At 37.4% G+C, this 25,129-nt stretch overlaps 1 protein-coding gene across 1 annotated transcript in view; it reads left to right on the top strand.

The window, feature by feature from the left end:
* GABBR2 (gamma-aminobutyric acid type B receptor subunit 2) overlaps positions 1–25,129 on the top strand; it is a gene marked incomplete at both ends in the record, with an annotated part of 450,697 nt that overhangs the window by 99,231 nt on the left and 326,337 nt on the right. Inside the window, one exon of the mRNA XM_084216671.1 lies at positions 2,164–2,301. Coding sequence (XP_084072797.1) covers positions 2,164–2,301 — 138 coding nt within the window. The remainder of the gene's footprint in view (positions 1–2,163; positions 2,302–25,129) is intronic.

Raw genomic sequence — 25,129 nt, 5'->3', positions numbered from 1 at the left:
TCAGTGATATATTTCAGCAGTGTGAACCTTTCACTTGGAGAGAGATGAGCAAACATTTTGGCATACCTTCCCAAGAGAATTGCTGTGTGATTGAAAAGGGGTTGTTGTCATGGTAGTATATTCATAACCATGAAAAAGCAAATAAGAAAGAAAGACCTTACACCAATTCTGGACCTCTCAGCAAGCTGACCTACTGCAACCCATAATTTCTGAAGTTTACTGCAGTAAGAAACATTTTGTAGGCAAATAGCAGTTAAAAATGCATCAGATGTTTTGTGATGTAAGGGTGGGTTTTAGTGTGTATTTTACTTCAGATAACATACACTAAGCCCTTATCCTTTATTTATTAACAACTTTTCAGGTACATGGCCCTTCACAGGCTGCAACTTCGGACAGTTATTTTGCTATTAACATTATTTTTATTTTATATATGGCTTGTATTCTCCTCAAACTGTTACTAAGTGATTACTAAGTGATGCATTTTAAGTGTGACCTAATAAAAAAATAAAAATAAATATAGTAACTGGTTTTAAGCTGGTGTGAAAACCAGTTCAGCAATCTCTTCTGCTGAAGCTTCATGTGATAAGGTGGATGAGGGGAAAGACTTGGCAAAATGTTAATTAAGTGCAGATACCTAAAGCTCTGTGTCTTTGGCTGATTTTAGATTTAAGAAGTAGCTGAGCCTTCTGGTTGCACTTGGAATAAACTGGTCTTTAAGTAGGGAGTGAAGGAGTAAGAATGGAGAATGCTGCTTCTTCCATTGATCACAGTCTTAATTCCCTCACAATGTGAGCCTGTCACCAGCACATTAAACTGACAGGGGAGCCTCTGCTGTACTGAGAAGTTTTGGGGTTTTTTCCTGCATTAAGAAAGAAAGCACTGGGCTATATTATGCAATTTAAGAGAGTCTATTCATTAAATATCTGTGTCATTTTGAGTAAGTGGGAGCAATAATTCTATTCTTGCAGATAGAATGCAAATATAACAATTTTTCTTTTAGCATATTAATTCAGTAAGGAGATTAATATAAGCTTCCAAACTTCTTAGTCAAAATCTTTATTCTTTCTGCAGAATGCAATACAATTACTACTTGGATGCTGATAGTAAATGAACTGTTTTATTGAATAGTCACAATGAAATATTGGAGGCTGGTGTGTGATAGTTCTTATAAAGAGTACAATCAAGGAAAACTTTGCAGAGGAGGCAAAAGAGGGCAGAAAACTTGTGTTTCAAAAAGAGATAGGAGTGGCTGTTAGTGGAGCAGTGGCAGCTACTATTATATTCTGTTGGTACTTCTGACTTCCAGTATGGTTTGGAATCAAATTCAACCTTCAGGCACATAATTAATTAATGCTCTATTGCAAGCTTAGGAATTAGGGTTATTATGAATTATTAATACTACTTTATTCAAGGATTGACATATCTTTTACAATACTGACTAGCATGAGCCTTTTTTCTTAATTTTCAGTCTTGGTCTCAGTTTACAGTAAAATCCTCTACACCTGAAATAATGATCAAACTAATTATCAGGGAAGCCAAGAACAGATCAGGTTAGAAGGACCTCAGAATGTCATATTGCCCAGCCGGCCACTCAAAGCTGTGTGAGCTATGAGAGCAGAACAATTAGTTCTTAGCACTTCAAAAGAATATTTTATCTTTTGAAGATTTGGTGCTACCTTTCTAAATGACATGCTCTCTGCTACATATTTTTGCCCAGAATACTGAGGTTGGACTTTAAGTACAAGCTCCTTCTTTAGAGACAGAACTTTTTTTACAGAGATCATCAGTAGCATCAAACTTTCCTCCAACTGCAGAAGACCTGCCAACAATCCGGTGTTACATTACAAATTTTGCTTTGGGAACTGGTAGTTCTAAATGTAGAAAATGTTTTGATCAACCATTTTTTACTGGATTTTTTTGTTATTTGTCAAGTGCTGGTACAAAATTCTGGTTTTGTAGAACGCAATGAGGCGTTTTTGCTGTTCTTTTACTATGGCTCATTAGGAGTCCAGGAGAGAGTGCTCTAATTTTTCCTGTCTAGGTCTTATGTTTATGTCTGTGGAACCCCTGTGGAATCCTTGCCCAACTACTCAGCAGTTTATTTCTTAGTTAATTTATTTGTGACACTGAATATTGTCTCTCTCTCTTTTTTTTCTTTTCTAGTGTGACAATGCAAAAGGACTCAAAGCCTTCTACGATGCAATAAAATTTGGACCTAATCATCTGATGGTTTTTGGTGGTGTATGTGCAACAGTTACTTCTATCATCGCTGAATCTCTGAAAGGATGGAATTTGGTTCAGGTAAGGCATGGAATGGAATATATTCTAATGCTGTCTTGTGTCTCTGGATTTTAAAAAAAATTAGAAACTTAGCTTTGATGCTTTTAAAGCTTAGAATTTTGTAAAATTTTGATGTTTCAGTTTTGAAGGCCGGTTAATGTGTAAAGATTAGTTACTTGTATATAGTGTTAGATTTTAAGGCTTGGCATTTCATTGTATTCAAAAATGCTTGTGAGTTTGGGGCAGCAGTCATGTGTCTCAGTAGGTTAAATAAAAATTATGTGTCTCAAAAAGCAACCTAGGTGAAATCAAGTTCAGGCATGGTAGAGGGGCAAAACTAGGACTTTCAAAAAGTTAGAAGAAACTCATCAGGCCTTAAATTATGGTTCTTCAGGGTATTTACTCAGTCTGTACTCAGTCAGAACACAGTAATTCCTATGCACTTTAAAAGTACTGGAAGGGCATAAATTCTAAATAGTGACTAGGTTCACGTCACAGTATTTGACTCACGAAGCACATTTATTCCCAGTTGTTCTTCTTTCTGACTTTCTCAAAGGTCAGGTTTGTGGAAAGGTTTCCTCTGCTGAGGAATCAGAATTTATTAATACTGATCTCTAAAATGCAGATGATAACAGCATGATTTTCTTCATTTATTCAATCATCTGACTAGTGATAATTTTCAGATGGATGGCTGATCACATAGCCATCAAGTTTTGCTTTTCTGATGTGGAAATACCCTGGCTTTCTACTCAATATTCATATTGCCCAAAGATACTCCTGTATATGTTTTTTTCTTAAAAACTCTGAATTATTCTATAGCAAAACAAAAAAAAAAAACCATAACAATTACCTGAGGTTGCAGTTACAAACAGGCTTCTCTTTTCCACCTGGAATACTCATTGAGAGTAGTGCAGCAAGAACAAATGAGGCATAATTAAGTTTGTGAAGAAGATGATGATCAGAGTACAAATGGGAAAATCTTAGGAGGATAATTAAAGTAGCTTGTTAACTGTGTTTGCAATGCTTGTCAGATCAGATATTTTTTCCTTCTGCTTTGGGATTTTTTTCTGATATAAAAAGCATTTCCTCTGTGGAAACCAAATAATAGTGTGTCTCTGGGGATAATGGAGAAAATAACAGAAGCCTTGAAACTAGCCTTTAACACTCTCTCTTAAAATTGGCCTAGTTCATGACCTATAATGAAGTATGTGGCTGGAACTCTGTTTTTTTTTTTTTTTTTTTAATTTGCCACATGGAATTTATGTATGATGTAGGGTGTTTTAAACAGCTGGGTTTCATTGTGCTAAAAACCTTTTCATTTGCAGTCAAGTTCTGCCTGATACAATCTGGAAATCAATTTGTGCATGAAGTTGCTCAGTCTGAGAAAGGATTATTAGAACGCTTTTAAATTCCTGAATTTGTCAATATATATGTCCAATTATAGAACGGTATGAAGTATTGCTACTAGAGAGCATTTATTTTTCTGTGTTTAACCACTATAGCTGTGACTATGTCTTAAACATTATTTATGATATCAGTTCATCAAGGTGTTCTTGACTGCTTGGGCTTAGTATCCTGAGGGCACTAGGTAAATCCTGACATGGCAAAATGGCCCTTTATGTCAGGTTTTTATATCTTGATAGGCTGAATGATGAAAAAAAACCACAACAGCATGGCTGGGAAGTGTGGGAAGGCTTAGTAAATGGTATAGCAGCAATGACAATAATCTAAATATTGTTTGTGAAAGTGTTATGTCATAGAGTGACAGCAATATGTGTATCTGCAAATCAGCAGATGTAGCATGTATAAGGTAGAGGGGAAACAGAGTACAACTCCTTTCACTCCTCAGGATCCACTGTCGTAAGCGTCTCTGATTAAAAGCATAACTTGAATAGAAGGACAAGATAGGAATCTGTGGTTCTCAGAAGTGGAGCAATAATATTCAGCCTGATCAAATACAAGGCTGTCCTCCCTCAAAACTTGAGACTTCACCTCAAGGAATCACAGCAAACTCACATAAATTTTTTATGAAATCATGATGATGATGAAGTCATTTCATGTTGCGGTCAGGAAGAGGGAAAACAGCACAGAGACAAAAACTAACCTGACACTGTATTATTGAATAGAGGATTTTCATTTGGATGTCTGACTCCAAAGCTCTGTCCCTGTCCTTGTGCCTGCAGTCATGAAAACAAAACTCTTAACCCTGGCAGGGACATTTGATTTGATTTACGCAGGTGTCATAAGGTTCAGCAAAGTGATCACTCTTACATGCAAGAGAAAAGAAGGATGGTACTGGTAGTCTTGGGAAAAATAGGGATGAAAGAAGAATAATACAATAAAACTAAAAGAAAAATTACTTTCCTGACCAAATACAATATGAGGCTTGCTGACTGCAAAACCATTCTGAAAGCCTTTTAGCCCTGATTTCCAAGTTACTGGGCGACTGCTTTTCCTCTGCTTGGATGAATTTTTCTTTTCTGCCTTTTCTCCATTCTCTACAATAAGAAGTTGCCAAAACCAAACAGTAAAACAAAAGGCCAAGAGTATAAATGTGCTGGAAATTTTCATATTGCATTTTCTACTCAGACAATTGCAGTAGGGGTGAGGGAGGGGAAGGAAACGGATTCTTGCAGGGCATCTTCAGTCTCTACTCTCCTTACTGTATGCTTTTGATAATGATAGTGTCTTTTTTACTTAACTGGTTAAATCAGGTCCCTGACAGCCTGCTACAGTGTGAATTAGGGAAGATTATAGAGGCTGAGAAAAATCTCAGTCTGAAGGTGACATATCTTATTTCCATGTCATATCAAAAAACAGGTACTTTTTCTTCTCCATCTTTACAAATTCCGATTTAGTTTTGATCAGCAACAGAAAGGGAATTTGTGTTCTCAATTAGCTGCCTTCAACTGCTAGCTGATTTAATTATCTCTTACTGTAATAAAATTAATTATTTTTTAATGGAGCATTTTATATCTGTGAAAGGAGCAACTTGTTTGAGTCTGCAAACTCTTCTGTCATCGTGAAGGACTTTCAATGAGGTATGCTAGGTGACACAACTTGGAAAATGCTTTTTGAACAGATATTCTTAGCAGGACAAATGCAGGCACCCATTCCTTGGCCTCTCAAATTAAAAGCCTCGCCGTGGGTAATCTCTGTGTGCTAGCAGTCCTTTGTTGAGTGACAGTCTGAATATGGGTTGGAGGCTGCCTGTCCATCTTTGATCTCCAGGCTGTGGAGTAGAATCAGTTTGAACTTTTGGTGGTTTAGTTTAAAAGTGCCAATAATATCCTGTGCCTTTGACAGCGGGCCTTAAAGGCACTATAGTGGAAAGTTGCTGTTCTGTAAGGGGAATACATCAATGTCAAATTCTTCCATATTAATCTTATCCTTATTCTCTTTCAATATGTATTCAAGGCAATTAAAGAGTGAAGAAGAATCATGAAGAGTATCTCTTAATATTTTGGAAAAGATAAATTATGTATTTTTATTCTTTACATCAGAGCATTCCTGCTAGTATCCAGTTAGTATGAAAACGGAGGGGATCGTTAGTTATTCAGTCTTTCTCTTCTATTTCAGTATATCCATCAACTGTTATCTCCATGTGAATTTCTTACAGTGGCAAAAGTATCTATTTTGTATAGATTGCTGCTTCTCCTGTTTTTCATTGTCATCTCTCACTTTTCCTAATTGTTTTGTTAAGACAAACACTTAATCAGCATGAGGATTTTGACCACACTGGTCATTTCTCTAAATCTGTGGAACTCCTTCTCAGTTTTTGAAGATTCATCTTTTTCTGCCATTGTGCCATTGATGTTCTCTTACAGCCTGCTTCATTTACAAATTCATTTAACTCTGGAAATAAGCTTCTGCCAGAAACAAAGTATAAATTTTTGTGCTTCCTCAGAATATCCTCTGTTTCTACATATTTTATGTAATCTAGTCATAACTGCTGGCTTGTAGGCAAGTAACTCCTTCAGGCAATACAGTGATTAGATTGTAATGACATTCAAAACTGAGGAACCTTATTTTGGATTCAGCATCTCATGTTGGAAAGTTTTCTAACAAAATTATAGGTACCCTAATCATGATACATTACTGCTGACTCTTGGGAATATTAATATAGGATGAGTCCCTGTGTTAGAAAGGGGAGTTGGAAACGGAAAATTGCTGATTCTCATGCGACTGGACATTAAAGAGCCTACCCTGAGATTTGTTTTATTGTCCCAGAGATCCATAGGTATTCAAATCTCGCCTCTGAATTACTGAAAAGGCTGCTGGTGTTCAAGAAAATTGGTGATGTTTCTAGCTTTTGCTTTCCCTCTGAAACAAGGCTGATGTGATTGCACTGTCAGTTCCTCCTAGGAATTTCTGACCAAAGGCCAATCGCAATCCAGTTTTAACAAGGGATTTCCCAAAGATTGTTAGCTTCTACACATTTCTGTGAAAATGAGCTTCTGTGGACAGGATTCCATATGGATGAAGAAGATGCTGCAATATGAGCACAGAGAACTTATGGCCAGCTGTGCTGTGTTGTCCTACATGTCCAGCTGCTTTTTAGGGAAAGGGGATTGATTGGGTCAAGAAGATTGTTAAAAAATCAGCAGGAAAAAATTGAGGAAACACAAAAGAAGGGTGAAACTCAGAAGGGTAGGAAGTTGGAGCTGAGGTGTGTGTTTGTAGAAGCCTAGGACAACATGTATCTGTAAGAAACCAGGCTTTAATAGGTGTCTGTTACTCATCAAAATTGTTGTTAACACGGAATTTCACAGCTATGTTCAGGTTAAAATGATGTGGTTTACCATGAAAGTACTGCAGGTCATCACAGAGATTTCTGTACTGGCCACTGAATCAAATTACTTCTTGTCAATATCTGAATTTTCTAAATCCTTATGCTTGTTACCTGGAGCTCCAGCATGAACACATAACCATTTGATAAAAGAATGTGGTCTTTTATTTTCTTTTTAGCCTTTTTCATCATGTTTGCTCCAGTACAGTGAGTTTGTGCTACTTTTGCCTTCACTGCACAATTTTCATGTATTATTAGTTTGAGTAATGAAAAGGGCATTTAAACTAGTCTTTGGCTAAGAAGATTAGCTACTTCTATCTATGTGATGCAGGCAGTCCCTCTTGAAGAGGCTTTTTTCCCACTGGAATATGACCCGATGCACCAACAAACCAGGACCTTTGTCTTTTTGGCCCGTAATTCACTATTGTAATCTTCTTTTTTTCATCTTCTTCTTCTTTTTCCTATTTTTTGTTTCTCCTGGGATTGGAGGGATTTTATAGATTTTCTGTATTTGTGTTGTGCTTTTAATAGACAAAGTGCATGAGGGAAAGACACTTCTGGAGGTCTTATTATATAAGGTGCAAACCGGAGGACATTCTGGTCCTGCTTTCAGGAGTTAGCTGAGCACATAAGGAAGTTTTGCTCACTTCTCTGTAGGAATGCCCAGGAGCAGGAGAAAAGCAGAGTAGGTCTGACCTTCAGGCAGAATTTCCTGTGAAGTTTCTCCTCCTTTGAGAGAAGCTGTGGTGAATTTGGAGGGAGAACAGACCTTTTAGTTCTGCAAATCCTCCCCCTGTTACAAGCTGCCAGCAGGAGCCCTGCCATTATTGATGAAACCTCCTGAAGATTTGCAGTTGCTGCTGGAGAAGAGGGTGCATGGGGAGCTGGAACAGATGATCAGTGCCATACCTGCTAATTAGGCTGTGTGTCTCAGTGTGTGGATGGATGCATACGTGCACGAGGTAGAGCAGACTTGGAAGCAGTTGTATGTTCACCTTTCAGCTTAGAGAAATGGATGTGGCACTACAGCAGGCTAGGCTGGTCTAGGGCAAAAGAATTACTTTGGTGACAAAGGTCCTTTCACGGGGATGCTGAGTCCTGGTGCTTTATTGCAGTTGTAGCCCAGGGAAGACATTTACATCACTTTGCTGTTAAGAGCAGAAATGTGGTCCACAAAATTTAAATTGCAAATTCCAGAAAATTTCCATGCAGAGGTATGGCAAGAAGTGCACATCCTAAATTTCAAATGCATTGCAAGATATAGTAGGACCTTCTTTTCTCTTCTTTTTACCTTCTGCCTAAATGTGTGACATTGATTCTATGGCTGAACTTGTCTTTCTATCAATTTGAAACTGGCTTCTACCCAGTGTTCACTTTTATTTAAATACAGTTAGCTGTTCTTTTTCATCTTGTTTGTCCTGCAGAAAACATCAAAACTACAATATATAGTCTTTGCCTTGCCGACTGTATATAGTTTTTGCCTTTGATCTAGTGTCTAAGGTTCAGTTCACTACATAAAGTGGGAAAAAAAGTATTTTTATACAGCTCTGGAGTTAGGTCAAAGCTGTATATTTATTCTAGAGAAAGACTGAACCTGTATATTTATTCTAACATGATTTGCATGTTCTGGTATGCAAATTCAAAAATGGGGTTCAAAAAAACCCCATTTTTTTCTTATTTTTCTTCTTCTCAGCTGTTTGCACATATTCATCCAATCAATTTTGTTTAGTGTTGGATCAATAATATTAAATGAATGAATGATGGCCTCAGAAACTGAAACACACTGAAAAAGCATGAGTGTTACTTTGCCTTGCAGTATAATTTATGCTTGGGAAAACATTTAATTCTGAACAAATCAGATATTCCCTCTGTCTGAATCTGAATGGTCTCTTGAGCAAAAATAAAATACATTAAAATATCCCAAACACACAATGTAGTACATAAGCATTGATGGGTTTTTCCAAATACAAAGCCTTGTGTTATAATGCTAACGCACGCTGTTGTAAGGTGTTTAAAATGTCCAGGTTAGTTTATAATTAGAATAAATAATGGCTGTGAACTTTGGTATTTGGGAATTTTTTTTGTCTCCGAGTAATTTTTTATTGTTGCAATGCTTGCATTGCTGGATTTTTTTTTCATTTGTTCTTTTTTCTTTCCCACTGTGTTAATTTCTATTAAACAGTCCTGATGTCTTTTCTCATGTGGCTTTTGCAGCCCCACAGCTAGGATAGACTTGCCAGGTAGAATCTTACTTACCAAAATGTGTAAGTATTGCACCTTGCAGCTATTGCAGAGCTTCCTTCCCTGCTACAAAGGTATCCATTAGTGCTCCCTCAGGCTGCTCTTTGCTGCTGCCTCTTCTGGAGGGGTTATAGGAGGGGAGGTAGAGGGACAATTTTGGTTCACGTCCCTTCCTTCTCTCCTCTTCCCTGTTCTGATATGATAGGAAGATTTAAGATTTTCTTCTTTGTAAAATCACTTGTAGTTCAGCATGTTCTTTATGCTGAACAAGGATGAATGGGATGTACACCTATTTAGTTTTCAGATTTGAGATTATTTTTGACATGTTTTCTAGTACCTTGTCAGATGTCTGGGTTTTTTTTTTTTTTTAATGGTTTAACCCACTGGAAAAAAGTGTTGCTAAATTTTGGTCTAGCATTGTATTTTCACTTGACTTTTTCTGGAAAATGTCATATAATTTGTGGGGATGTAGCTCTGTGACACTAACACCCCATTAATGACCATATTTGATTTATTCACAGTTACGCCAGCCCAAAGAATCATGTTTTAATTCATTAATCCCATTGATTTCACTACTATGTGACCGAAAAACTTGTCTAGAATCTCCCACTACTCAGGGGGAGCATTTTTATAGTTCCTCAGCAATTGCAGCACTGAATTTTGAGCTGCCCCATGCATTTTCCCCTCGGCCTGGCTCTACTAATCTTGTTTCTCTCTCATTGCAAACTCTCTCAGGGAGATCAGATGCTAATTAGCTGTCCATCTGTATATGGTTTTTCTGCTTTAAAGGTTATATTGATTTAAAGCCATCTTATTTTACTGAAAATCACTTATCACTTTTTGGCTGGTTTTTGGCAATCGTTATTAATTTATTCCAAAATGTTCAGACTATAATATTGTATTTCTCTGACTATTGCAATATTTCAAATATTCTAGGAAATCAGTTTCAAGCTTCTTTTGCCACCAAATGTGGTTCTTCTGATTATTTTCACTACACCTAAGATTTCTTCAAAGCTGGAATTGGTTATTTGGGTGTGCTACTTGTCAGAGTGACTGCTGTGATTTGTCTCTTAAACAAGCAGCACTGAGTATGCTCTACAAAACCAGTTTGCTGGCTGTTTCTCAACAGCCTGCTTGGAAAGCCCTGGGGTTGTTTTCTCTCCAGTCCCTTTGGCCAGCCTGGCTTGAGTGGCCTTATGTGGAGTGGCACCCTCTGCCATAGCTGCTGTTTTCCTTGGAAACACACAAACCTGTCCAAAGTAAGAAGGCAAATACGACAACAACTAATAATAACTAACAAATCCATCTTGACAGCTAAGTCAAGGCAAAATTGACATGATAAATTTTGTTCCTTCATACTGTGGCTCCCACAGCCTTAAATTCACTTCTTCATTTCATTCTCTCTCATTTGAATGTTTTTCTTCATGTCATTGTTCTATTACAGAACAAGGAAAGCATTTTCATGTGGTAAATTAACCTGTTTTTCCTTGAATGTTGTTTGGCAGCAGTTACTTAATTACTTATTTTGAGGAATAGCTTAATTCATACAAATTTGGCATCAACAGCACCTGGGCATAAATTGAAGAACAAACTAATATACCAAAAAATTGGAAAAAGAATAATCATTGCCATGACATTTTGAAATTTAAACAAGATATTTATTTGCCTTCAAAAACAGAAAAAGTTTAATTGTGCTCCATTAAAGAAGTAATTCAATGGTGATATGTTTATAGAAAAGCAAATGCTAAGGGATGAATTCTCACATAATAGAAGCTGTTCTAAGGGCAGGATTCTAAAATTCACTGGGGTGGGATTTTTGGTATGTGATTCATCTAGGATTGAAACCTATATGGATGACTTCTGTTATAATTTTTGGTATTCCCAGTACTCGATGTACCTGGAACAGTTTCTGGGTCTTGCAGATCTTTCTACGTGCTTTCTCCAGGCGTCAGTAAAGTTTTGAAACAACTGGAGAAAAATAAGGCAAATTGAGAAAGTGATAGTTAGTTTTTAATTAAACATGAAGTGATTTGGAAACACACTTATTTTCTTTAGCCTTAGTTGTCACACATAGAAAAACTCGAATCTCAGCGTCAGAAACAATAGAAATTATCAACGTAGCTTAAGAAGCTCCAGACTCCGTTGGAAAAAGAGCCTTGCATACAAAATTGTGACTGAGACAATTTGTAGTTGGAATAAGAAACTTTGTTTGGCCCTAGGATTACACTGAGAAGAGGAATGTATTCCACAGCTCTTAAGCATTGACTTGTGATGTCATTTCCCTGTCCTTCTCATCACATTTTAAACTTACAACTATAGATAGCTTAAGTAACTGAGTCTAAACTTAATTTTGCACTAGGAAATAGTTCCACAGTTGCATGTTTCCAGTCTTTCAGAATCTCTTCTTGGCTCTCTGGATTTTAATTCCAAACTGTAGTTGCAAATCCAGATTTACTTTGATTTCTTGTTTTGCCTTGATTTCATTCATTTTTAGGAGATGCGTAGTTTGAAATTTCTGAACTCTGTGTTAAGCCATAACACCTTCTTCTCCTAATTCTCAAAGTAAAGGGAGGCATTTCTCCACTGAAGTGCAGTCCCCGTGTTCCCTTACTTTACAAAGTTCCATGAGACTTTGTTATCCAGTAGCCAGCCCATCACAATCTCATTATTAAACTACAGCAGGATTGGCAATATAATGACTATGAGCTTTGTTTGTGTTATGATGCAACAATAAGTTAGAAAAATTCTATAATTATTTATAATTAAGCTACTGTGAGGGCACAAAGTGTATCAGGATGTGAATTCATTATGTTGGTTTGCTTTCTGAAAGTAAGAAGATTAGTGGCACAGCTTCTGGAAGGTTTAAGTCCTTCAGTATTCAGATAAGGGAATAAGTATGCATGTGACTGGGGAGAGGCAGGTCTCCAGCAGTCTAAAATATTGCATGAAGTGCTTGGGAGCTACAATTTTGTATTCATTTTAAGCACTGTCTTCCTGACATAAATCAAGAGTTAGTTTGTTCTATTAAAAGAAAGGCAAGAAAGTTCTTCTTCATAGTCCTTTTGAAAAGCTTGTAGAAGAGTGATGACAGTCTGGAATAGTCTACAATTGCCAATCAAAGCTGGACGTTCTTCTGCATTTTTCCAGTGGAGGGCACGAAGATGGTCAGGGATCTGGAGCATCTCTCCTGTGACGACAGGCTGAGAGAGCTAAGGTTGTTCAGCCTGGAGAAAGGATGGCTCCAGGGCCTTATAAAAGCCTTCCAGTACCTAAAGGGAGTTTACAAGAAAGCTGGAGAGGGACATTTTACAGGAGCATGGAGAGATTAGATAAGGGGAAACAGCTTTAGGCTGAAAGCAGATAAGTTTAGATTGATTATCAGGAATCAATTTTTTACTGTGAAGATGGTGAGACGTGGAGCAGGTTGCCCAGGGAACTTGTGGATGCCCCATACCTGGAAGTGTTCAGGCCAGGTTGGAAGGAGGCTCTGAACAGCCTGGTCTAGTAGAAGGGGTCCCTGCCCATGACAGTGGGTTTGGAGCCAGGTGATCCTTAAGGTCCATTCCAGACTGAACCGTTCTGTGATTCCAAACAAACTCACCAAGTGGATCCACTAATCTGTTTGGGAGTATCTGTAGCTGCAAGTACAAGATCACTTCTGGGAAAGTGGCATTATTAGCCCTTGCTAATAATGGGGCTTTTTGCTATAAAGACACACTTCTGCTAAAGTGGTCATTTTCCTCATGGCTCTCATTTAATTTAAACAGTCACTCCAAAAATTTGTTTGGCAAGCAAATTAGCTGCTTCTTTTTTCAAAGCTCAAAATGCTACTGAGAAAAGCAGAGTGACTGAGCAAGCAGTAGAGATGATCAGTATTATGTTTAACTCTTACTGACTATGAAAATTAAATAAGAGGTTGTGTACCTACCTGTATATATATGCATGCACACACATATCTATTTAGAATTATCCAAAACTGCCCTCAGTCTCTTTTATGGCTCAGTCTATTGCTTGTGGGCACTGGCATGTTTCAGATAAATGCATTCTCTTACATTGCATCAGGATGCATTCTCATTCAGAATTATTGTTGACATGTTTAAGTGGATGCTTTGTAAGCAGCCTGCTTTGAAATTTTCTTCCTGTGATTTTCTGCTCTCCAGGCCTTTACCTGTTTTGTTTTGTTCTGCTTGGTTGTGGGAAGTTAAAAAATAATCTGATTTGCAAATCTAAAAGTGAAAGAAGGGCCAGAACAAGGAGTTTACTTTTACAGAAAAATCGTGTATGTCATTTCTGAATCTTGATGCAGAATCCAGAATTTTACAGATTAGGGACTGTAATCAGTCCAGCCTGGAAGAAATTTGTCTATAGAGACAGAAGTTTAAGAATTAATTTTTACCTGACAAGTTTCATTCTATCTCTTCATATTTTCATGTCTTGACTATTAAAATTCAGTAAAGTTGCAGCTGTGAAATCTGCTAATGCTTAAGGAAATTAACATGAATGTTGGTTATGAGTTCTTTGAGTTGTCAGTGTGAAAACTCTTGTGACCGATGTGATTTTGTCCTTGCTTTTGGAAGTCTGTATTACAGCGTGATAAAATCCTGTCTTTATGCTGGTTTTAGCTTGGGAGAAAGCAAGAAAATGATGTTTTCTTATATTTTTCATTTGTTAGAGCAGAGGGCAGAATGATGCAACTATGGGGCCCTGATTTTTACTGCCTGACTACTCACCTTTATTGTTTGAGACCTCAAGCTACAGTTTTTGCAACCATAATAATCATAGAGTCCTCTTATACATAGACTGTACTCAAGGTGGCAGGAGGCATATCTTCATTTATAACACAAATCTTCCTCATAACAAATTTGCTTGCACTGGCCTGACTTGTCTCCTATTCACTGTCCAATTGTTAGATCACAATAAGAGATCTGGAATTCTGCAATTTAATGTTGCATTAAGAAAAGGTATGTAGGTAAGCTGCTGGGGGTTTTTTTTATTTTATTTTTTAATTAAATAATTGAAACAGAAGACAACAAAACGGAGTAATAATCTTTGTACAAATAATTCTTTGCTTTGCTCGTTCTGTTAGCCTCATTCTTAACTTTTCTATTTCCCATTGCCACAAGCAGTGCTAGGAGGGCTTAAAGGCAGCATTTTGCCAATTAGCCATGGCTTGCACACTGCTCGTTTGAGCAGCAGGCATACATTTTTATGTCCAGAAGTCCACGTTTATTAATGCAGATGAACCAACAGAGGGGAGTCTTGTAGTTAGTTCTATGCTCTGACTGGGTATGTGAGCAGGGAAAATGAAACCTCAGATGTTGTTGCCCAATACTCTCCTGTTTTACAGGAAGATTATTACAGTATTATAATCACCTTGGAAAGACAGCTTGAGCCTCCAGTAACAAATGAATTCACACAGAATCTGATGTTCTTAGCATAGTTGTAAAGGGAAGAGGTTGCTGGGCAGTAAATCTTAGCATTAATGTTTACTGAGAATAAGTGATAGAGAGTGCTCCTTTGGAAGTCTTAGCTGCCTGTCCAGTGACTACATAAATCCTACCTGAATGTTTTCCCCAAAAGCACCATTTATAAGGGGTATGCTTTCCGAAAGCAAGGGTAATATTATTGCCTCAGCTCCCTGGATGAATAATGAAATGTGCATCACTTGAATTCTATAGAGCTTCAGACTTGCCCATGTATGAAATGGGTTTTGGTAACCCCTCTATATGAGGACACCTCGAGGCTCAGTATCTCATAAACTTACCATCAGACTTTGCCCTTGATCCTACACTGCTTCAGAGCATAAATGTCTCTCATTCTGCATCTCTGCTTGGTAGTCAACCACCACCATGGCATGCTGGGTTCTGTCAGGAGGGGTCCCATCCCAGGTGATATTGCTTATAAGTTTCCCAGGAGTCTTGACTGCAATTTCTACGGTTATCATGAAAAAAAAATCAGAAGAGGGATCAAAACAAATGCCACTTTTCTGAATTGTCATCAAGGTTATTGTGGCCGATGTTAAATCTCTGGTTTTGTACCTCCTTTGCTTTTGGCCTTTGAGGAGGGCAATTCTGTCTTGCCACAAAACATCAAAAGGGCAGTGAGGTGTCTCAGATGGTCATGGCTCAGTGCTTACACTAGTGAAAATCATTTCTAGGAATTGGAAGTGGTACTGTCTCAGTTTCTTCTTTGGTGATACAAAGACAAAGCTCTATATGAGTACTTGGATCACTGAAGAGAATGGATGGATTTCCACTTATCTTTGGATGCTCTAAACAATGTTTATATGGAATAATATGCATACCCACCTTTCAAATTTACCTGAAAATGGAAGAGTGTAAAAGAATGAAATGTACACATTTTCAGAGCATGATTTGGTCCCAAGAGCATGGAGTTATGAAACCAGCAGCTTAAGCCCTGCAGAGGGTGGGATTTCAGATGCTCAACTTGGAATGGCTCATTGCTCTAGCTCTAAGCACCCCCATGCCTAGCAAGCCTGATGTGTTTGAATCACATCCTGAGGCACTTAACTCTCCCTGTGTGCTGTACTGTGAGCTTAAGAGCCTAACTTTGTATTCCATTTCTCTGAAAAAGCACTGATGTTCCCAGAGTATGTGTTTGCCAGGTATTTCTGAAGCCACGTCTGTCTTTTATCATACCGCAACTGCTCACTGTGTTGAATCACCATATATAAAACTGCAGTTCTAATTTTAACATCACAATTGACTTCTGTGGAAGTGGCTGTAATGAACAAAATGAAAAGTTATTAACCAAATCCCTTTTCCTGCTCTGCAGTCTAATTGTCATCTGGAGAAATCTCCTCAGAGTTGTAATAACAACTTTATGGGCTCAGTAGAGAGGAAGTTGTATGCCTCTACTGAGGTTTTAAACCAGTACTAGACATTGAAGACCAACACACCAATTAAAACAAAAACCCAAAACCAACTTTCATGGAGATTTTGCCTGATTTTAGGAATGCCTAAGCTGGATATGTACAAATTTTCTTTCGTGCATTTTATTTAGGTTTGCTCTAGTCAATGCAGGTTATTGTCACTTAGTTGCAGAAATAGGCCTCAATCCAATGCTCTGGTTGTCTTTTAAGATGTTTCCAGCAGATAAGATAGTAAAGAGGTTGCTGGTGGTTTACTGTGAAAATAAAACAACCAGAATATTTTCCCAGAAATTTGGAGGTTTGCATTTCTCTCCTAAGACCGTCAAAATCACCTCAGAGTGCCATAACCAGCAGGCTGCAGAGCCACTGTCCCTCACATGCTCTGTTTTTCTGATCACACAATTTTCAATGATCTGCTGTGCTGTGGGGCACCAATGACATGAGGTAGGAGAAGGTGTAGTTGGCACCCTGAACTTAGGATGATGATAAAACCAGTGTTAGTGCATCAACCTGAGGATGACCTGGACAAGATTCTCAGACACGTGATGTGACTCATGGGGATGGTGCTGTGCAGGGCCAAGGGTTGGACTCGATGATCCTTATGGGTCCCTTCCAAATCCACCCATTCTGTGGTTCTGTGTTCTACTTTTCATTCCTTCTGTAAAAGAATATATGAGTGCTCCTACATTCTGGCAGCCAATGTGTCTAGATAAAAATAATGAACTATAGCCAGCCGCTTTGGCAGGACAAGTATCAGTGCTCTTCTCGCACCTGTGATCTGCATGGATAGGTGTAGGGATCTGCTACCTTGAATGATGTGGCTGGTCTTTGCAGAGCAAGATTTGGTACTCCCCATTACCCCAAGCATTCAAAATGTGCTGAATATGCCCTGTTTATGTATTACTTGTTTCTGCACCACCATAGTTTCCAGTTCATGTTACAAGGAAACTAAACGTGCGCAGAGTTCAGGGTGCTCTTCTGGGACCCAGCTCCCACAGGCAGAGTGCTGCAGTGTTTATCTCATATGTACTGTGAAAATTAATCTCACCTATAACTGAGTTTGTATTCACTATGCTACCTGAAGTTACCTTGTACAACACAAACATACAGTGAGGACAAGAACAAAAAATAGCTGGCTTATTGATTGTAGCTTAGGGGTCATTTTTAAACATTCCAGAGGAACAATCCATCTCTGTTCCTGCTTAAAGAGTGTATGACTGATCTTGTCAGCTTTAATTTTTATGAAATTTAGAATGTGACATTTGGTATGTCTGAACTCATGTCCATGTAGAATACTGTCTGTTCTTTGGAGTCCGTTCAGGATAGGGCACTCAAATTGTCTGTCTTACAGGAAAACATTACTGGAATGGGTTTTTCAGGTAGTATGAGAAATCTTCAGTTTTTCTTTAAACTGTTGGATAGCATTCAAAAAGTCCTTAAAGGGGAAGAATATTATACACTACATTTTCAGAATTTTATAGCAAGTTTTTCCAGAACGGATCCCAAGAATCACTGTAGTGGTTCTCCACCACTTCAACGCACAGATGACATCTTCCTTGTTTTACCAAAATCTGAGCCTAAGAGAATCGGAAATTACAACATAACACATGAAAGTACTCTAGAGACACAAAATTTTTTCTAACAAGATCTTCTGTCTCTTGATTCTGTACCCAATCTAGAAATACATGCTTTATATTTCTTTCAAAACACCGGCATTAATAAAAATTAATTTAATTTTAATATTTTCTAAGCTTTCTTCAAGCAAATTGAAAGACTAAGTATTTTTATTTTGAAGAGACTTGTCTGTGTGTGGTGATTCCTCAATCTTACTTTAATTATGCCTAAATAATTATGAACCTCCAGATTTTTTTCTATGGCAGTATCTCTATTTTTATTTTGATCATAAAAAGTATAAAATTCTGCACTATGAAAGTATGATAGAACATGCAGCTCAGAGCTGAAAATACTGAAGTTCTCATTAGAATAGGCATGATTTGCTTACATTGCTCAAAATTAAAATCTCACATCTGTCAGTATTTATAATTCTATGATTTTATTATTCTATATAACTTTTCCTTGGATGAAGATGTAAATTCTTAATAATTTTCTGCACAAACCAGTTTGGAAACATTTTGCTGTCAGGGAGACATACCTTAGTACTGCTGGAGGTTACAAACATTATACAGTGATGTCTTAACTCTGTTTGACCCCAAGTTTAATTTTTCTTTAGAAATATGCTTGAATTACTCGGAGCCATAAAAATGGAACCTCTATTTGCAGTGCAAAAATGAGATCCCATTTAGGTACATTCTCTGGTTTTAGCATAAATGTGTTTCCTTATTGGAATGCTTTAACATTAGAGCACAGGATCTTCTGAGTAGAGAGGCAGAAGAGTTTTGTTCAATGTGGGGGTGATCAAACATTGAAACAGGCTCCCCAGGGATGGTGTGGAGTCCGCATCCTTGGAGATACTTGGTACCCTTGGTCTCACTGCTTTGGGCAGACTGTAACCAGCAGGCTGAGTCTGAGGAAGGTGATCCTTCCCCCCTCCCAGACACATCTGGAGTGGTGTCCAGATCTGGGCTCCTTGGCACAAGAGAGACATGGGCATGTTGGCAGGAGTCTATTAGAGTCCCACGGGGAGGGTTAATGGATTGGGGTGTCTGCCATATGGAGAGAGGCTGAGGAAGCTGAGACTGTTTTGCCTGGAGAGGAGAAGGTTTAGGAGAATCATGCCAATGTGTATAAATACCTGGTGGAGGAAGTGAAGAAGGCAGAGCTGGACTTTCCTCAGTGGTGTCCAGTGACAGGACAGGAGGAAATGGGCACGAGCGGAAATGCAGGAAATTGCATGTCATTGTAGGGGCGACCAAACCTAAAGGAATTGTGGAAAGTCCATTCCTGGAGACAGTCACACATGTGACATGCACAAGTAGACCTTGGTTTGAGCAGGGAGGTCAGACTAGACTAAGACCCATGTTGCCTTCCTACCTTAGCTATTCTGTGATTTTGTGAATGTAACCCACAGTCTCTACTTTGATTTTTTTTTTTTCCCTACTGTAGCCTAAAAATCCTGAAGTAACAGCAGTGAAATTCCACTGGCAGATTGAAATCTCTATAGGTTCCCTTATCAACTATAAAGGATGAGATTATTTTATTTTAATCCTATTTAATTCAGTATGCACTTATTGTTACTGGTTTGAGTTTGGGTTTTTTTGTTTGTTTTTTTTTCCCCTGCCAAATCCTTCTTCAGGCTTTTAAAGCAATAACAATGAAACAGAGTGCTATACCCTCTGAATATTAAATTAAATATGACTTGATGCATAAATATGCATTTCTAGAGCACCAAATTGTTAAAAGCACAAACAACATTTGTTGACCCTCCTTTGAGCAAGAAGTTGGACTGTTTATTTTTCTGTGATTCTGAAATTGCTGAACCATGGTGGTTCCTATTAGGTTTAAAAGAATACAGATGGGTTATCTCTCACATATTATAATTCTGAAAATGCTGGCATTCTTGGCAATTGCCAGAGTATTGAAACTTGATTTTAACTTCATGTATTTCTAGATAATAGAATAGTTCTTTGCAAGGTGCTCTGCCTTGCCACAATCATGTCTAGTGGTTAGTGAAGTGTTAAAGCTACTGTTCTAAAGGCAAAGTTCTTGAGCCTCATTGTAATTTACCAAGCAGCTGCAACAATCAAAAAATATGACAGTCAGTAAAATTTAAAAGACCTTTCAAGAAATCTTGTCAAGCCCAAAAGCCAAAGAGAAAAGGCAGAAATGTACAGGAATAGTGTACTAGAACAGTGTCTGCTTTTGTCCTGAGCAGAGACTGAATAAATAGTATGGCTTCCTCCCCACTAAAACAAGGATGGGAACTCAAGGGGAGTTACATCAAAAATGGTCAGATAATCATTGCAGTGAAGATAGAAGAGGGAAGAGAGTAAGTGTACCTATTTTAACGCAAAATTTTATTTTGCATAGGGCCAAAACTTTCTTTATTTGGTTTCACTTGAGTTTCAGACAAAATTAACTATAATTCCTCATCTATAAACATAAATTTTATAGTTTAGTTAATCCTGCTGGAAAGATTGTCATGATTGGAGTGTTAAACTCTCCATTCATAGCCTTTTTAAAAAAGATTAAGTGGGCAGAACTCAAGAGGGAGCACTCAAATAGCATTTCTTGTTGCAATGTCAATGACTTCTTGAAAGAAAATGAGTATTTGAGGGATTACTGTCAGATTAGATAAGTACGAAGCATGTAGTCAGTATGAAGTTACTACCTGATGTTTGCAGAAAACTATCAGATCACAGCAGAAAACAAAATGCAGAACTCAGGCTATAGCTACTATATATAGGGGAAAATGAAGATACACAATAGAGGACTTCAGTCTGGATTAAATATGGTATAAATAGCGACTTGCTGAATAACAGCAACAAAGGAAAAGGACTTGAACATAGAGGCTTATTTTTAAATTAGCACAGTTTATAATTTGAGTTAACAATATTGCTCCATATCCAGACACCTACAGGTTGTCATGATTGGAAAACCCAAACAGATGGAAAACTAATGGGCATACTGGATGAAATTTAATGAAAACAAAGCTTAAAAGGAGAAAGAGCTAACAATTGATGGAAATCAGAAGGTAGGAACATTTGGAACATAAATAACAAGATCTTGAGCAGTCTGATGTGATTAGACCTGCTCTGGGCAAAGGTTTGTTCTGGGCAACCTCTGGAAGTCCCTCCCCAACAAAAATATTCTGATACTCTAGGAAGACAAATGAGAAGAGCAATAAGACATGTTTAGGTAAATCAGAATCTAAAGAAATCTGACAATGGTATCAGTTAAGTGTTATGCAGAAATAGTATTTTAAATAACAATGTGTCAACAGAAAAAGGGTTTCTTTAATATTCTTGTACTTTCTGTTCTGTGTAAATGGATGACAACAAAAATGCTATAGGTTTTTCTGCAGTAACCTGTGAAAATTATGGTTAGGTATTTTAGAACAGGTTGTTTTAAATAAATCTCTGTTTAAATTTTCTGACAAACTGATCAACGAACCTTGTGAGTGTTTGCCATGAATCTTATCATCTTGGACCACCAAAGAACTTCAAAGGAGCTAGAAGGAAACTAACACTGCACTCTATGTTACAAGACTGTAAAGGATAGTTTGAGTTGATACAGGCTAAAGTCAGCCCCACAAAATGGAACATGTGATGTAGATTTTTGACTTATACTGAGCAGACAGAGGTGAGAGAAAAATGACGCAGGTGGATTTATGAAAAATTACCTCCTGCCGAACTCCTCATGCTTGGAATTTACAGTTTCTGTTGAGGGAAAAAAACCCACATGTTTATAAATTGAGTTAGTTTCTAAATAGAGGTATAATAGAGGTGAGTCTCTAATAGAGGTATTTGCCTTGCAGAAGTTAGGGAATTATAAGTAACAAAACCAAGTCACTAGCAGAGAGTGATCTCGATTAGTGAGAGAACAGCATGTCTGCATAGATTTCGTATTCTTCTCTTCTGCAACATTTGTCTTTCAGAGAGCAGTGTTCCTTAAAAAATAAAGAAAACGAACAAATCAATCTTGATGAAAAATTGGACTAATGACAAGATTCCCGAATGGATAGGCAGAGAAGTAGGGGCATTTTTAGGAGGAATTTTGTCTAGCTCTGGTAGCCCTATCCAAAATTTTCACAGAAAAGCTATGCATATAGCTAAAATATAGTTAAAAGGTCTCCTAATAATGAGATATTCCAAGAATTTTGTTAAAACCCTCACACATATGATGGTGAAATTTTGTCATCTGAACTACATAAAAACTTTTGACCACTTCCGTATCAGGAATAATTTTAAGTGGAAGCTTTGAAATCAGTGGAAATAAGGCTAGAAATAAGATATACATTTTTAACAGCAGATATATTTAATACAACAATTTAAAGAAGCTTTAATTCAATTCTACTTTGCTAGCAGGTCAAGAGAAAATATTTTCCCAAAACTAAACTGTAGGTTAAAGAAAATATAATCTAAGACTGTACTTCAGCAAGTCATGCATATGAGGCCACTCCAGATCCTCAAAATTATTCAGTCCAGTTTCATCTACAAGTTATCTGACCACAGATATTCTTATAGGAACATGGAAGTGTTATCATTTATAGTATGTAAACATGTAAAATTACGTTTTACAAAGAATTCAGAAAGCCTTCCTTGGATAATGGAGAAAGCCACTTACTGGCCTAAATTGAGGAAAAAGTATTAGAAGGAAATTATTCTTCTGGAAATTGCATGAAGATTGCATTGTGGTGGCTATTAACAGTTTATTGTACACAAGATAAAGTAATTGCAAAAGAAAAAAAAGAACAATCATGATTAAAAAGTCCTTTGCTCAGATATTTTAATAATTTGAGAGAATTTTTTTTGTCAGAAACAGTGAAAAAATCTAATTACTGTCCTCATTTTTGGGTGTAGCCTAGAGGCAGGCAAATGTCTCCCAGTAAGGAAAAAATATTTGGCTTTTTGAAAAAAAGAATTTTTTTCATTTTCAACTGGAAAATGTGTTCGTGTTTTCTGGGCTAAGATAGGAAGGAAATATTATTTTCTATCACAACACTTTGCAGGGAGGTGAAGGGAACGTATAAATGTACTTTGTTCTTAAATTAAAACCAAAATAATCTTATTAAATATTTGAATACCATTTCCTTGAATCACATAAAAAGATAGTCTCTGTTTCCATCATTAATAGGTTTTTAGCTTTTGTATTGTGAAGGAAAGCTTGTCTCTATGCCCTAAGGCATCAGACATGTAACAGATTCTTCTGCAGCTGTGAAGATATGGAGGTACCCTTTAAGGAAAATTGCCCTTGTGCTTTTTGTCTGCATCTGGGCCCAGCTGGCTAGGAATCTGAGACAATACCTACAGGAGCACTTTACTTCAGATCTGGAGTGTGGTTTTGAAATGCATCCTACTATTGCCCCCGCCTACCGTGCTTTGGCTCCTACCAAACTAGGTGTTGGAGTGATGAAAGGATGATGCCTTCTGCCATCATCTGTGCCTGGAACAATATTGTTCCTGAATAGCTGTGGGGTTTCTCTGTTTTTTGCTCCTGTATCTTTAGAAGCCCAAAGAGCTCTCTTGCAACCAGGATTCTGAATATTCACAGAGCTAAGACATGAGACCCTATGGGTGGAGTTATCCCACTGATAGATAGAGCTTATCTCATTGTGTATCCAAAGCTTTCCACATTCTTACTCTGGGCCTTAAAAATGTTTACTGAAACTTCTGTTTTCTAGAAGTTGAAACTAATTTATTTGCAGAGTCCAAAATCTTCAGAGCAGAAGGGGCAACTACAACATATAGTTTGACATGCAATTAAAACTCTGGACAAAATTTTTCAGCTACTTTTCAGCTATCTTTGTGCAGCGTAGTAATTTATGGCTAAGCTAGACTGAATCTTTATAAAAGACATCCATTTTTGATTTAAAATGTTCTGCAGAGAATCCAGCATATCCTTAAGTGAGGTGTTCCATTGATTAATTGCACTCACTCTGAAAATATTTCCAGTCAGACTTTGCTTAGCTTCAGTCTCCAGTCATTTATCTTTGTGCCTTTGTCTGTCAAGAAGCTGCTTGCCATGGAAAAATCTTTTAATACAAAGGTACTTACAAACTGACACTTTGTTGCCCTTGGGAAAACAGTGCTTTAAAAGTGACACAAATTTTCAAAATCCTTTAAAATAAAAGAACCCAAAATTTCAAACATTTCTTCATTTCCAATTTCAAGGGAATAAGATTTTTTTTCTATATAGTATAGTTATACTGAACTTTCAAGAGATGGAGAGAATTTTTTTACCAAACCATGGCCATGAGTTGAAATGAAGTAAAACTGATATAGCTTTCCTTTTTGTTGCCTTGTATGTCATACAGAGAGAAACAGCATGCTTATTTTAATTTTTTTTTTAAAGTTTTGCCTCAGAAAAATGTTCCTGTTATAGCTGCTACTAAAAAAATGTGGGTTTTCCCCAAATGATAAAATAAGAAAAACGTTACAGTGAAGAGATGCAGAGATGGTAGAGCCAAGTTTTCCAGTCTAAGGTGTACGATGGTAGGACAAGAGGAAATGGATATAAGTTGCAACATGGTTAGATATAAAGAAATGTATTTTATTTTTCACCATGATCAGAGACTCAAGCAAGTTTCCAGAGGTTTTTGAATCTTTGTCCAAGATGATGCTCAAAATTTAGCTATACACAACCCCAGGCTACCTCATCTAGAAGATCCTGCTGAAAGCAGGAGTTGACTTCTTGGATCCTCAGGGGTCCCTTCTGTCTTGAATTCTGCAGTAACACCACCAGTGGGGCTATGTCAGTGTTTCAGCCTTTCTGTCTTTGATGGAGGTTGACAAGAGCTTCCTCCTAGACCTAGTGAGAACTTGTGTGAAGTGTGTTGAAAATTGGTGTCTTTGAGATTTGGAGAACACCCTAAACATATGGCTGGACCAACTAAGCATTGTTTCCTCAGGAAAAAGGCCCAAAACAGACAGCAGGTCCTTGTTTAGCCACATCAGCTGTGCACATGCAGCATGGGAAACAGTGCTTTATTAAACTGGTGATCTAAATTGGCAGCTTTGTTGACGTGCAACACTAAACTACCAATGTTCCACATTGCTGATTACTAAATCTCAATTTTCCAATTTTATCTTTTGACAATCAGTCATATTTGGGTAGACTGTGATGCCAAAAAAGTTAAAAATTTTTCAAGTTTTAACTTTAACAAGGTAAACTTTTTCAGATAATAAGTAAATTGAGGCATGGAATTTGCATTTATTGATAATTACACAGAAAAACTCCAAAAATCATGAAACAGAACTCATTTTTATTCACTTGAAGTTTATCTCCCAGTTTTCTAGCCATTACAAAAT

Source organism: Fringilla coelebs, assembly GCF_963513975.1.
Source record: "Fringilla coelebs genome assembly, chromosome: 1".
In the NCBI taxonomy this organism is placed as follows: domain Eukaryota; kingdom Metazoa; phylum Chordata; class Aves; order Passeriformes; family Fringillidae; genus Fringilla; species Fringilla coelebs.
The sequence above is the reverse complement of the archived record's forward strand: the minus strand, read 5'-3'. Positions and strand labels throughout refer to the sequence as shown.